This window comes from Pleurodeles waltl, chromosome 11, assembly GCF_031143425.1.
Source record: "Pleurodeles waltl isolate 20211129_DDA chromosome 11, aPleWal1.hap1.20221129, whole genome shotgun sequence".
In the NCBI taxonomy this organism is placed as follows: Eukaryota; Metazoa; Chordata; class Amphibia; order Caudata; family Salamandridae; genus Pleurodeles; species Pleurodeles waltl.
The window spans coordinates 703,687,696-703,703,407 of NC_090450.1; the positions used below are offsets into that span (position 1 = coordinate 703,687,696).

Sequence of the window (15,712 nt, forward strand, 5' to 3'; positions counted from 1 at the left end):
TATTCCTGCTAGCAGCGTTTGCGTCTGTGCAGTAACCAATGTAGGCGCATGCAGAGCTAACATGAATATTATTTGGCGTCTTCCTAGCATAATGTGGCACAATCGGGTATCAGCTGTTATTCAGACAAGCAATCTGACCAAAGAGTCCCCAAGGTCTCACATTTCAGTGCTCACTGAGGACTTAGAGCATAGGGTGTGACCTTTGGCTATGCTTCTGTGACATTTGGCCTACCCAGCACCATTGCCCTGTGGCCTCCGTCTGTCTGAATTCTGTTGTGTGGCTGCACACAGATGCCAGCAGGAAGCATGCTCTGTATTTTACTTCCCACTTTTGCTCCCATGAAGTATGAAACTATAGAAGAGAGTACAAAAAACACAGCAGTAGGTCAACAAATTTGAGATGCCTTAGCACTATCCAACAAAAACGCGCTCCCTTGTAAATGTGTGTGTAACTAACAACTAAAGATATGATCCGTACATTTTCTTTGATTTGTCCCTGTGTGATTATCTTCCCTCTACCTTTGCTCTGGTCTGCCTGCTCTTCTGTTTCTTGATATTTTTTATTCATCAGCACAGTACTAATTGGTCGGAAGCATGTCCGCGAGAGTGCCGTATCCAGCAGAGGGCTGATTAAGGAGACAGCTTAGAATGTGTCATTCAATTGTGAACTCTTCTGTAGGAGTCGTGACGGAAGCCTGTCTGTGAGGAGACCGCGAGCCCAGGGAGGTACCCGACCCCAATCTCTAATATCCTGCTGCAGGGTCAGATCTCCGCTCGTTCGTGGAACTCTGCTGAATAGTGCTGAGATTTTAGGTAACTCCGCGGAGTAAAACTCCTCAAGCTCCGCTAGGCTTGCTAGCGATCTCATTAAATCCACCACATACCCGTTGGAATGTATGGAATACACCAGCCATACAGAGAGCCTTTGTCCATTACATCCATGTCTTGCTGCATTACAACACATGGCCACAAATTTACCATGCAAAACCAGACTTGGGCAAATTTAAAGTGGCCCAACAAAGCTTCAGACAGCATGACCCACCCAGAAAGAAAGAAAAAACGAAATGAAACACTTAACCTGATCTTTGACAATCCGAGGCAGGTACAAATAGTACTTGTACAGCCTAATTTATACAGGCGCATGACAAACAAGGGAATTTGTGGTGTGCATGTTTTTTAATGCCCTTTCCTCTGCCTTCCCTAGGGGAGTAGGTACATGGTAATACATTTAGATGGTGTTAATAATGGTTATTGATTTGTGAATTTATTATGTTAATTGTGGTTACTTGATGCTTGGATTTTCTCTTTTCCTCTATCCAGGTGTCCAAGGGGCATAGGCTTCTGTCCCTGAATAGCACTTGTTCCCTCACAATGGAGCCTACCATGACGGATCGATATGACCAGGCCCTGCTAGGCATCTTGCAGCACGTGGGCAACATCCAGGAGTTCCTCAACATTTACTTTGGTTTCCTGTACCGCAAGACTGACTTTTATCGTCTGCTGTTGTCTGAGCGTGACCGCATGGGCTTCCCACCAGGTGTTGCCCAGAGCATGGTGATGAAGGTGAGAGCCACAGGACCAGTAGAGATCAGATCAGGCATGGGCAAGACTTCCAGGCAAGACCCTGGAGAAACACCTGCAAAGCAAAATCATGGGGCTGTGAGCAAAATCTATATTTGCCCACACTCATTTTACTTGCCTAGGGCATGAGTAAGATCCCATTAAATGTGTGTGATGGCATGTGTGGCACCTTTAATTAATTCTCAGGCCAAAAAATTAATACCAAGTGGACATGTGCTAGTATTAAAAAATTAGGCTCATAGAGCAGTAGTGAGATTCCGCAGGGATTTTAGTTAAATATGGAACATCATAAAAGCAATATAAAGCATAGAAATGCACTTCTTTGACATCTTACAAGTCTCAAGGAAGTTACCAAAACTAGAAGAATATAATCCTAGAATATAAACAAAATTAGCAAGACATACTGATGTAGGTGAGGAACATTGTAAGACTGGTAGCTATGCCTGTCTTACAAAGTACATCAACAAACAGCTAAGGCGTAGGCAAATTGAGGGATACCTTAGGGATGATCCTACCCAGTGTTATAAGTAGCAGGTTATTATTACTCTGTAAATCCCCTGAGCTGTCCTGTGTGGAATGACAGGTTCTATAGTTAAAGGCTAGTCCCATGAGCCTCCCCTCCCCACCCACAACTGACAGTCTCTGTTTTTCTTGCACTGTGCCATAACCGTGTATCCCTAGAATTAACAAGCTTTGTGCCCCTCTGACAGTTCCTTAGTCTTTTCCAGTTCAAGTGCTGAAAGGCTCTGATCTTGGATGTCACTGCCTTTGCCCAAGTGCCAACTTGTGCTTGGCTGGATTGAGTCATTTTGTTTATTATTCTGAACACAGGATCTTTAACCCTAGGCCTTCAAGTCATTTGAGCACCTGGCACAGCAAGACCATGAGGAACGAGTGAAGAATCTAGAGCAGAAGTTAAAGAAGCAGTTGGATGAGAAGTTGTCAGAGGCTCCACCCGTACCACAGTCAGCTCAGGATATTGTGGTAGAGACAGTGACGGAATCAGTATCTGTGCCTGCTGAGTGTGGAACAACGGAGGCCACTGCATCTGCCATTCAGCCATCAGCAATCTGTGAGGAGCCTGTTGCTGATCAGGCAACTAGCTGTCTATCGTCTGAGGCCTCTGGATCCTCTGGAGTCTCAAACAAAGAAGAACCCTCTTCGATACCAAGGCAAGACCTGTTAATGTGATCTCAACATTGTAAGATGGCAGGTAGTGTGGTGGGTTGAGCACACAAGCAGTGGTAAGAAATGAGGGGATGGGGTAAATGTATTATTTTTGAACAAACAGTTTTTCAGACCTATTGCAAGTGGTAAGGAGAGGGTAAGATGTCCATATCTTTTTTTTAAAGTATCTTTTTTGTGCTTTGTGTTGCACTTGGCCTTGAACTCTGCATGCTTTCTGGCAGAGTGATTTGTGGCCTCCCCAAAAACAGGTGAAAACTGTTCAATCTTCATCTAAAGGCAATTCGTGCTTGAGATGCTTGGGTAAGTACTTATAATTGCTTTCTAATCTTCTGGTCATTTCATTTCTTCAAATGGGAAGGTTCCCAGACATTAATTATTGCAGAGAGAAGAAGAGTAATTATCTTCCCTTTCATTGGAGTTGTGTTTTGTTTAACCAGTGCACAGTGGCTGAAGTGCTACCAATGATGGGTATAAATTGTGCTGTTCACTTTTAGGTAGGCTATGGACATTCAAGACTTGTAGAAATATAGGCACTGTTTTAGACATGTTATGTTAGTTTCACTGGACACTAACATACAACACAACGTAGAGTTACTCATGTCCGTTCTGTCTCCATAATCTCAGCAGGATGACTTTTGTTGAAGTCCTAGAATTTGGTTATGTAAACGTTCTTGACAAAATCATGGTGGAACTAAGAGAGGCTAAAATGCCTGTCGTTAGTCACCCCCCTACATGCTAAAATTGATCTGCTTTGTTTTTATGAACCATGAAAAATCACATTTGACCAGGAAGGTAAAGTGACAGATACCTGGGCATGCACCCTTTGTTTGGCAGACATGCATTTTATAATCCCATCACTACATGGAATTTAAGTATAGTGCTATCCTAACTTGTGGGATTATTTGAGTCAATTATATGGAATATCTTGATCATCTATTGTGAAATGTGATTTTTTCTGATAGCAGTCACTTTGATTAAGCAAATGAGTGAATTTTAAGAGTTAATGATACATGAACCATTCTTTTTTTAGACACCATTGGTAGTTTGTGCTATGTAAACATCACAAACTCATTCTTCAGCTGATTTTTCCCTTGTCATGTTAATCAAAGCCTTTAACAATATTAAAGACACCCGACCCAGTTTTCATTTTACTCTGGTTTGGAGCAAAAAGATGCAGAAAGACGAAACAGTTATTTGAAATGGCGATGGTGGTCAGCAATACCAGTCTTCTCGATTAGCAAGGACATCAAACTCCACCGGTGTGTCAGTGATACCTATCTGTACGTGACGGTGACATCCAGAAATTACGTTACCTAACTGGACTGAAAGACCATCTAGCACTATAAAAGCCACCTAGTCAGAACTGAACCCTGAAGCTCAACCTTTTGAAGTTTAAGCTTTTGCTTAACGTCCATAATAACCAACAACAAGAAGTACAAGATTCTCTCTGAGCAAACAACATTGACCATGTTGCACTGAGTTGTCACTGCTTATATCCCTAGTATTTCACATCAACAAAGCTCTCTGCTTCAGCACTCACATCCAAAGAAGACACAAGCTGTGTGGTATCAATTCATCCTTCTCCGCATAATGAATGTACTTCTTAAAGAAGCAGATTTCAGAACACTTCAGAACAGATAACAGAACTATTTTATGCTGACAGAGAAAGTGCACTACTCTCTGGCATCCCAGAACCTCACATTACCCTCTGATGTGCATTATTCAGGTGCTGCGTTAATGACTAACTAAATTTCAGAGATTCTCACCAAACCTGGGGGAATTCCACTAGCTCTCTTGTTGTGCATGCATCGCATGTAACGTTGTAAGCTCAAGCATCCCACTGTATTTATTAACAAGCAAGATTAACAAATTTTCTGGTGGACAATGTGTTACATTCAGTATTAACATTACCAAGTTCACATCAAGACAATGAAGAAGGATAAGGCTGAAGTCAAGTCTTTCTTTGTTTCTCTCCAGGGATCTGTTGCTCTGCCGCCCTCCAAATCTTGCAAGCTCTTTCACTCCTACACTTCTGGCAGGAACTGAAGTCCCTCTTCTTTGAGCAACACCTAACCCTTGTGCAGTGTCCGCGAACCCACTGCCCAAGCACCTTCTTTGTTTCTATTCCTCAATCCATTGTTACTTCCCTTTGTAACTAGGTTTTAGATATATTAACCCTCATTCATACACATCACAAGGACACAAATCATATATTACAGATCAAATCCAGAGCACATTCATAGGCATCAACAAGATTTGTTTTGTACGCAATATTCCTCCACAAAACATCTGTCATTTCGAGCCTGAAGTACACTAATTTGCTGCACATGTTTGTATTGACTCAAACATAATATGGTCACGCAGCTAGAACAGGCAGTACTAGAGATTATATTTTGCACCTCTCCCCCCTCAACCTCACCAACAACCTAAATACTTGTTTCTATTCTGCAAAACATATTTAGATCCACAGAGAACTGACTGAGAATTCTTTATAAGTTAAGTGTCACATATTGTATTTCCTCACACACACTCATTAATAAATCAACTACTAGTGTAAAATCACACTCTAAATATGGCACAGATGCACTTGGGCCACTGTATTGCGTGGGTCCACATTGCATGAGAAGGAGATTTCATGGCAGACACTGCCATCACCACTGTTAGAAATGGGGTCTTTGTTTGGTAGGCAGGTTGCCCCTGTCCAAGCAAGGACTCACTCTAGTCAGGGTAAAGGAGAACACACCCAGTTAGCCCCCTCTCACCCTCTTGGTAGCTTCACATGAGCAGAAAGGCTTAACTCAGAGGCAATGTGTAATGTATTTGCACCAACACACACAGTGAATCAATGAAAACACTACAAAATGGACACCACACCAGTTTAGAAAAATAGCCAATATTTATCTAAGTCAAACAAGACCAAATGTGATAAAAATCCACAATACACAATTAAAAATATGACTTAAGCAATTAAAAACACAGGTGCCGTTCATGGAGTTACATTGACCCCCTGGTACACTATCTTAGCAAAATGTGTGGAAAACAGGCTGGTGCCTAGAGTCAGGGAGCGAGGCGTCGCTGGACCCCATGCGGTGTTTGGTTCCAGTGCTGTGGGGCGAAGGAGCAGAGGCGTCACAAAGAGGTGTCGGGTCCTTGCTGCCGAGCAGTGGAGGTGAGGCAGCATCAGTTGCAAGGAGTCGGTCCCATGGCACCTCTGGCAAAGTCACAATGCTGCGGGATGACCTCACGGGGTCACAATCACGTCACAGGTGCTGCTACGGAGTCGGGTGTCACAAACGTCGGGTGTACAACACTCCAGCTCACGAGTTTGTGCGGACATCAGCGGCTGCAGCGATGTCAGGCCTACGTTGCTGGTGAGATTGTCGCACCTCAGCGAGGTCCACGGATCCAGGTGTAGGTGTCGTCATAGGCTTCGGGCAACGGAGTCCTTAGCGAAGTCATACGGAGTCGTCCGGCATCATTTCACAGGAACTTGAATGGTACCCTTTGGCAAGCTAGAGTCCATAGCATGCAGACTCAGAGACTGGTTGGTGAAGCCTTTGTTGTCCCTGAGGCTTCAAAAACAAAAGGCAAGCTCTGTCCAAGCCCTTGGAGAGGAAGCAACCTCTCAAGAAAGAATGCACAAAAAAGTGCAGTCTTTGTCCTCTTTCACAAGCCAAAGCAGCAACTGCAGGATAGCCCAACAAAGCACAGTCACAGGCACAGGGGCAGCACTTCTCCTCAGCTCTTCAGCTCTTCTCCTGGCAGAGGTTCCTCTTGAATCCTTGAAGTAATCTGAAATCTGTGGTTTTGGGTCAATACTTATACTCCTTTCTGCCTTTGAAATTGAAGTTGCCTAAGTTCAAAGAAAAGTCTCTGTTGTTTACAGGATCATGCCGTACCCAGGCACACACTAGGGGGTTAGAGACTGCTTTGTGTGAGGGCAGGCACAGCTCTTTCAGGTGTAAGTGACCACTTGCGCCTCCACTCTAGCCCAGATGGCCCTTCAGGATATGCAGGCTGCACCCCAGCTTCCTTTCCTAATGGAGATGCACAAACAGCCCAACTGTCAGTCTGGCCCAGACAAGGGATCCAAACAGGCAGGGTCACAGAATGGTTTAAGTTAGAAAATGCCTACTTTCTAAAAGGGTCATTTCCAAACTAAGGCCCTCATTATGAACTCGGCGGGATTTCCCGCCGAGTTCTGGCTGGCGGTCTAAACACAGACCGCCAGCCCGTTGAGGGCCCCGCCAGCCCAATAAACAACATTCTGCTGGGCCGGCGAGCGAAACAGTAGTTCCGCCAGCCGGCCCAGTGGAATGCTGGGCCTGGACATTGGAGCCGTCGTCAATGTAGCAGTGCGGTGCGTGCAGCAGCACCCGTTGCGCATATCACTGCCCGTAAATTGGGCAGTGACATGTGCGACGGGGCTGTGCACTGGGGCCCCGGGGCACCCATTCCGCCATTCCAGGGAAAGGCTGGTGGAACACAGGTTCTTTATTCGGTGGGCAGCACTGCTTGCAGCGCTTCCCTGTCAGATAAGGAACTCTTCCATCGTCAGGCTGCCTAGAAGCAGTAGCCTGGCGGTGGCAGAGTTTCGCCTGTGGCGGTCTCCATGTGAACATTATATGGCAGTTCGGACCGCCCATGTTCATAATGGCCGCCTAACAATCCAAAACCCAACTTCACTAAAAGATGTATTTTTAAATTGTCAGTTCAGGGATCCCAAACTCCTTATTTTAATCTGTTCTCAAAGGGAAACTGCACTTTATGTATATTTAACCCCTTTGATGCCAGGCTTTTTCCCTCTCAGGTGCCAGGCCTGTTTTTTGGCTATTAGGGTCAGATCGTGCTTAAGCCCTCGTAAGTTTTTGTCCACATAAGCTACCCACGCCAAATTTGCATCCTTTTTTTACAACATCCTATGGATTCGAGAGGTACCTAGAGTTTGTGGTTCCCCTGAATGAGACCAAGAAATTAGCCAAAATACAGCGAAAATGTTTTTTTTTTTTTAAATGGGAAGAAAAGTGCTACAGAAGAAGGCTTGTGGTTTTTCCCCTGAAAATGGCAGCAACAAAGGGTTTGCAGTGCTAAAATCACCATCTTCCCAGCTTTCAGGAACAGGCAAACTTGAATCAGAAAACCACATTTTTCAACACAATTGTGGCATTTTACTAGGACATACCCCATTTTTACTATTTGTTTGTGCTTTTAGCCTCCTTCCAGTTAGTGACAGAAATGGGTGTGAAACCAATGCTAAATCCTGGAAAGCTAAACATTTCTGAAAAGTAGACAAAATTCTGAATTCAGCAATGGGTCATTTGTGTAGATCCTAGAAGGTTTTCCTACATGATCCACTCTTTATTCTTCTCGCCGTTAGCAGCGCACCTGTCTAGGCGACCCTCCCCAGCGCACCATCTGGAAATCCACTGCAGCTGACATGCCAGATAGTAAAATTATAAATCCGGGGCTCCCAATCCCCCTGCACTAGTCGGTCTACACATGATCGCGAGCGCAGTGCGTCTGCGGCCTCCATCCCAAATAAGGTCCCTGAGAAGGCTGTTCAGCTCTCTAAACCACGTCAGGGGGATTAACACTGGTAAGTTGACGAAGTAATAAAGGAGGCGTGGCAGCATAATCATCTTGGATAATGAAACTCTGGCCATTATGGATAGCCTAAGAGACCGCCAAAATCCCACGGATGCCCGAAGCGAACGGAGTGCCCTCCCTACGTTACCCACGTGGAGGTCTCTGAGGTCATGGAACACCTGTATGACCAAATACTTGAAAGTGTGTGGTGCCCATACCATGTCCTCCGGGCAGGACGAGGGGCGCTGACCTCCTGCTGTCAAGGGGAACACAAAGGTCTTGCCTCTGTTAAGGCGCAGGCCCAACAGGCCTCCAAAGTGGTCCAGGTTAGCCAGAGCCCAAGGCAGTCCCGATTCGCCCTTCCTTAGGTAGATTAGGATGTCATCGGCGTAGAGTGAGATAATATGTTCATCCTGTCCCTGCCCTCCGTCCGTAGGCGGGCCACCAAAGGCTCAATAGCCAGAGCAAATAACAATGGGGATAACGGGCACCCCTGCCTAGTGCCTCTACATATGGGATAAGCCTCCGATACCGTCCTGCCCGTTTGTACTCTTGCCAGGGGAGCGGTGTATAGCAGATCCACCCATCCTTCCCCCAGTCCCATTTGGAGCATAACATTCCTCAGATAGTCCCATCGGATCGAGTCAAAGGCCTTCTCAAAGTCAATCGCAAGGAGCATCCCTGCAGGGGGCTTCTCCTCACGTGGCATATGCAAGATGGCAAAAAGGCGTTTAAGGTTTAGCGAAGTATTGCGTGCTGGTACAAACCCATTTTGATCTTCGTGGATCAAACTGGATATATGTAGAAGCAGTCGGTTGGCCATAAGTTTACTGAGAATCTTGAAGTCAATGTTCAACATTGACAGTGGACGGAAGTCAGTCACAGACACATCTACCGAATCCAACTTGGGGAGAGGGACCACCAGGGCCTCCCTCATTGAGTCCGGTAGGAGGCCTCGTTGGAACGCCTCCGTGTACATTTCCACCAGTTGGTGTGCCAGCAAGGCCGAGTACCTCTTATAGAAATCCATCGGGAACCCATCTGTGCCCGGGGTCTTCCGTGACGCTAGTTGCGCGATGGCCTCCTGAACTTCCCCTAGAGTCACTGGTCCCTCCCAATCTGTCCCTCTCCTCATTCTCCAGTCTATTCAAGGGTAGTGGGTGCAAATAAGCATCCAATGGCTCTGTCTCGGGTACGTCTGGGCTCCTGTAGAGGAAGGTATAATAATCTCTAAAGGCGTTGTTTATGGCCCCCGGTGTTTTTCTGCTCTCCCTTTCATATCACGTACTCTTTCCCCCCCCCCTCCTCTCGGTCTCACCAACCAAGCTAACATCTTGCCCGATCTGCCTTCCCCCGCCTTCACTAAGGCTAAGTGTCTCTGCATGCTATGACATCTCAACTGCTCCTCGATCTGTGAGTGGGTCCTCCTCACTTCCTCGTACCTGTCGTGTTCAATCGCCTCTCTGCTCCCCCCCCCCTCTTTCTCCTTCATGTATGATCTTCTCTAATTTAATTAATTCCCGCTCCAGTGACAGGGATGTGGAATTCCTATCGCCCGACGCCCGGGACATCTTGTTTGGGGTCAAGGGCAACAAGTTTTTATGTTTACTTTGTCCTTGGGACAAGTAGGCCCAACCCCCTGCAGCACAAACCCTTTGGCTGCCTGTTTACAGAGAGTTGAGGTAATGTGTTTCCAAAAGATAATGCTGTTCGAACTTGTATTTATGGTTCATTATTTGAAAGCCTTCATTATTAGGGTGCGTGCTGTAAAGAAATGTTTTAAGGTCACACTTCACTACTGACGTTGGTTCCAGTACAACAAAAAAAAAAACGTGTACACACATGTTTGAAAAGTTTAGACTAAGAGGCTAAGTATAATGCTCCCAGAATGCTCTCTGATTATATGCAAATGAAGTGTCATTTAGTAAAATGTGTTGATGCATGCTAGTATTTCCCAAAAATATTTCTAATGGAAAATCAGTGTAACCATTTTCAACACGATTATGTGAAGCATGAAAATAAACAAACACTGACAAAGCCAACTGATCTGACATACTTTTATACGTCTTTTAGTTTCATCAATGCGTGTCTTGTTTTGACATGGCTTTTGTAACACTTTATTGTTGTGGGAGCTACCAGGCCCTCAACATTGTAACAAACATTGGCAAAACCCCCCCAAAAAGTTTTTGAACTCTTAAAGCACACGTTGCCACCAGCGGCATAACAAAGGCCCCGCAGCCGCCCTCCAGGGGGCCCCGTCAGCACAGCACCTGCCCTGAGTGAGTGTGGAGAGGGGGCTCCTCCATGTTCTTTGCAAAGGGGCACCCTCCAGTTTCGTTACGTCACTGATTGCCACTGTAGTTCCTGACACTGAACAAAACTACTTTGTGTGGCAATATGCTCCTTGTGGAAGAGCAGAATGCGATCACTCACAGTAAAGCCAGCCGAAAGAGAGAGAAATAGAAGTTTAATAAAAACAAAATGTCTTTGTTAACACCAGACCTAATTAGGGACCAAGACCCACATGTAGGTAGCTTTTTGCATGTCGCAAACAGCGACTTTCGCTGTTTGCGACGTGCAAAAAGCACATTGCGATGCACAAACCCAGTTTTGCGATTCAGTAACCTGGTTACCGAATCACAAAACGGGTTTGCGACTCGCAATTAGTAAGGGGTGTTCCCTTCCTAATTGCAACTCGCAGGCGCAAACCAATCGCAGTTTGCACCCATTTCAAATGGGTGCTAACACTTTCGCAAAAGGGAAGGGATCCCCATGGGACCCCTTCCCCATTGTGAATGTCACTGTAAACATTTTTTCAGAGCAGGCAGTGGTCCTGCGGACCGCTGCCTGCTCTGAAAAAATGAAACGAAAACGTTTCATTTTTCGTTTTTGTTATGCATCTCGTTTTCCTTTAAGGAAAACTGGCTGCATTACAAAAAAAACAAAAAAAAACTGCTTTATTGAAAAGCAGTCAAAGACATGGTGGTCTGCTGTCTCCAGCAGGCCACCATTTGTGAGGGGGTCGCAAATTGCGACCCACCTCATGATTATTCATGATGTGGGCATTTGCGAAGCCCTTGCGAATCACAGATGGTGTCAAGGACACCATCCTACATTCGGATTTGCGACTTGCAATTTGCAGGTCACAAATCTGAACCTATCTACTTGTGGCCCCAAATTCTTAAAGAAAGTCACAAAAGTGCACCCATGGTATATGTCGTAGCCCTATAAAATATTTGTGAACTGTATTTTAGCGTGGGTAAATACGATGTGTAAATTTGCTCATGTGAAAATCTATTGAGCATTTGCAAGTTCATTTTCCCTCCAGCCACTTTCTTCCCAACCCTGGAAGAAGTTCTAATTCTGCCATTGTCAGGAGTAAATGTCCAACCTTTCTTATTATGGGAAAATATTAGAGAGAAGCTGGTAAAAATCTTTAAAACATGCAGGTTAGTAGGTTTGCAGACTCAAAGGCATTCCAGCCCTGGAACTATTGCTTACTGCTTCCTCCAGCCCCAGTATGCAGATCTGCAGAAAGGTGGCAAAATAAGGAAATTGCTACAGTAGGGATTGAAACTCCAAGTATTCAAGCCCTACTATGGTAGTAGCCCTGGCATAATCAGAGAGGCTATTAATTGCTGCCATAATTTGTCGCCACACTACATGGCACCAAAGGGACAAGTAGATCTTTTTACAGGACAAGTAGATTTGAGAAGCAACCTGTCCCCTGGACAAGTAGATATTTTAATAAATTCCACACCCCTGAGCGATGTGGTCTGCCAGGTAAGAGCGGAGCGTTTCTCTGCACGCCTGGTCTTCCAGCGCTGCCGGGGTCAATCTCCACATTGGTATGGGGGTCTGTCGTTGTTCGCCCTCCATGTAAGCATTAGGGGGTTATGGTCAGAGAGGGTGCGTCCTAAATATTCTGAGTGTGTCATCTCCTGCGCTACAGAGGCCGAGCATACTATCCTATCTATCCTGATATGGACCCGGTGCAAGCTTGAGTAGTAAGAGTAATCCCTTTCCCCTGGGTGTTGGTTGCGCCAGACATTTACCAGCTCCCAGGCCCTCATCCAATCCCTCAGGTTTTCAGCTATTTTGTGCGTTACTGCGCCTTCCAGCGGGGGAGTGGAACGGTCAAGTTCTATGTCCATTATGCTGTTAAAACCTCCCCCAATCAATAGTTGTTCGCCTTGTTGGCGGGTGAGGTGACTCGAAAGGCGCTGCATGAAGGGGATCTGATCCAGGTTAGGGGCATATACACTAGTCAGGACAATCAGGGGTCCATGTAGCTTCCCCTTCACTGTTACAAACCTGCCCTCTTGGTCTATGTCAGCCGAGATAGCTTCAAAGGGGACTCCCGCTCTAACCCACACTAGTGCTCCTCTAGCATAAGCCGAGTATTTGGTGGCAAATACCTGCCCTCTCCATCTACGTCTCAGTTTTTCAATTTCACTCGCAATAAGGTGCGTTTCCTATAGCAGGGCCACATGGATACCCCGCCTTTTCAGGTAGGTTACCACTTTATGTAGTTTAGCGGGTGACCCCATCCCCCTTATATTCCATGTTAGTAAGTTATACTGATGTGTCTGCAGCGGGCCATGCCCTCTCCACCCACCTAGACCCCGTGCCCCGCCCCTCACAGGCTTTTCCTGTATATGTGTGACCCTCATCTTCGACATCACCATCAAAACGTAAAACTGTGACTCCCAACTCCCCTTCCCCAGGGCGCCTCTCCAACTGTAGGTAGCCCACAAAAAAGTGCAACAGTGCAACTTAGTCAACAATTTAGGTATGGATTTCGCCATCTTAAGCTGAGTGACCGAGACACCTGTAGCGCGTGGCGACTCCATGCCTGTCAGGGCCTGCTGCCTGTGCTGTGCTCCTCACCTCAGGTCCAGACTATGGATTCGATCAGCCCAGTTCATCTGCCGTTTGTGGCGTTACCTTCGGGGCAGGCACGGAGCAGCCCGAGCCCCCCAACGAGGACACAGAGGCCCGGTCCGACTCTCCTCCACTGCCGTCCTGTGGGGACACCTCTTTGCTTATAGATGCCGCTGCCTCTAGGGCTGCTCTCTTGGCAAGGTCTTTCTGGGCCCTGGTCGCTTCAACGCGTCTGTTCCGCTGTCTCCTCTGTCCCCCACGGCGGCTGCGCCCAGCCTGGTCGCTCCCACCTCGGCGCCCTTCCTCTATTCCGCGTGTCTCTAGCCATTCCCATGCCTCTTCGGGTCTCTGGAAAAACATAGTTTTGTCATTAACAATCGCCCTCAGCTTGGCCGGGAAAAGGAGTGAGTACTGGATCCCTTCTTGCCTGAGTGCCCTCTTCACAGTCAGGAAGGAGGCCCGTCTAGTTTGTACTTCCAGCTTGAAATCCGGGAACAGCGTCACCTCACCATTCGCTACCCTGAAGGGTCCAGCTTCTCTGGCACGTTGGAGCAGGGCGTCTCTGTCTTTGTAGTGCAGTAGTTTGGCCACCACCACCTGGGGCGGCCTTCCCGGCTCCAGGGGTCTCGAGGGCACCCGGTGCACACGCTCTAAGAAGAAGAACGGGGTCAGGCGCTCTGGCGCTACCACTGTGCGCAGCCACTCCTCTAGGAACTCTGTCATGTTTGTTCCTTCTGCTCCTTCCGGTAGGCCCACTACCCGCACGTTATTCCTACGGCTTCTCCCTTCCGCATCTTCTGCCCGTCGTTCTAGGCGCAGGACTCGGATGGTTAGATTGATTACTGTGGCTGCTAAGTCTTCGTGTTTCGGTGTAAGCTCCGTCAGTGTAGTTTCTGCCTCCCGCACTCTGTCTGTCAGCTTTTGGTGGTCTGCCCTCAGAAGACCCACCTCTACTGCCACTTGGTTGAAATCGTGTTGCAGGGTTGCTTTGGTGTCCTCAATGGCACCTAGTATCTTATCAAGTGTGGCTTGCACTGTTGGGTGGGTGAGGTCTCCGGTGTGCTCCCCGCCACGGTCAGCTGGGGTCCTGCGGCTCATCATGTTATCCTTGGTCCGGTTCCTGGATGACATCTGTGGTGTGCTACTCTGTGATCTGAGTGCCCAAAAGGGATGGGGCCTTTCTCCTTGTTGTTCCTGACTCACGCCGGCCACATTCATGACTCATTCCAGCAGGTCCCAATGTGTTGGAGCGACTGCTCCCCGGTCCGGTGGGTGCTCCCCCCACCGGTGGTTACTGGTTGGGATGCTCTCTGCCCCCTCAGTATGCCACCTCAAGTCTGTTTGGGGACCAACCGCTAGCACCCCCACCAGGTTGCGACTGCAGCGTCGTAGCGGTGCACCAGAGGTCCACGTGAGAGGGCCAATGTCCCGAGGTGTCTATTCAGTGCCCAGCTTAAATCTGCCCGCTTCTCATTGCTCCATTCGGTTCCTCTTCTGCTCGGGAGGCCGTCGTATCTCTCGCCAGCACAGGTCACATCCACTACCGGGCCGCGGCACGCCCGCTCCACCAAATGGTAGGAAGGGCCCAGCAGCGGCTCCCTTCACCCAATGGGCACCTCCCGGTCTCCTGTCGGGCCCACGCAGCCTCGCCCGCTCCCACCTGGGGGCCCCGAGGGTCTGTTGCCTAGCGCCGGGCGGGTCCCACGTCCAGGACCCCGCTTCCCGATCGCTGCCTTCTTGATTGGCGCGCAGGGGGGTCGAAACTCCAGCTGCCGACGACCCCTCCGACGGCCGGCGTCCAGGGGAGTCCCCGGGTGTCTCCTCCGCGCAGCCCCGGGCCCCGTCAGCACCTACCTGCCGCCCACAGCAATCCGTGACTCCACACCACTGCCTCCGGCGACGCCGCTCAACCTGAGCTCCCGGCTTCAGGGCCGAGCTCTGTCGCGCACCGAGGCCGCTCCCTCCCCGGCGCTCCGAGGGACTAAAATCCGGCGCCGCCGATTCCCGCCGGGTCAGACCATCCCAGTCTGTGTAATTTCCCCTGCTGGTCCCCGGGGAGAGTTGTATTTCAGGATTTTGTGTCAGGCCCCGACGGAGCCGTTAAATTATACGCCCGCCATCTTGGCTGGGTTAGCCACGCCCCTCAACCCCAAGCATTACTTATTGTACCTTTGGCACATCACTTTCCAGATTCTGCACTGGACACAGCCCTCACTACATTTTTCTGTTCACCCCACGCAGAGACATTTTAAGGTGTGGGCTTTGGCCCAGGGACCCAACCTTTCAGGGGGCTCCCCTTGAAAGGGCCAACTCTGTTCTACAAAAAGTCTTGGCCTGATGACCTTAAATAACTCTTAAACAGATTGTTTGAAATACTGTTTACCTATAATTTATTTTTAATGTTGGTTATGTATGAGACCCTATTACTGACATTTTGCAGGGAAAGGTTGTTTGTTTCATGCAACATTCATAA

General features: G+C 47.9%; 1 protein-coding gene across 2 annotated transcripts in view; it reads left to right on the plus strand.

Moving 5' to 3' along the window:
* Positions 1 to 15,712, plus strand: part of NUDCD3 (NudC domain containing 3) — a 204,566-nt gene that overhangs the window by 51,937 nt on the left and 136,917 nt on the right. Inside the window, exons 2-4 of one of the 2 annotated variants that reach the window (XM_069214286.1) lie at positions 680 to 813; positions 1,321 to 1,563; positions 2,428 to 2,753. In XM_069214286.1, the coding sequence (XP_069070387.1) occupies positions 1,372 to 1,563; positions 2,428 to 2,753 (518 nt within the window). In that variant the 5' untranslated portion in view covers positions 680 to 813; positions 1,321 to 1,371. The remainder of the gene's footprint in view (positions 1 to 679; positions 814 to 1,320; positions 1,564 to 2,427; positions 2,754 to 15,712) is intronic. The other variant, XM_069214287.1, reaches the window with a different exon arrangement.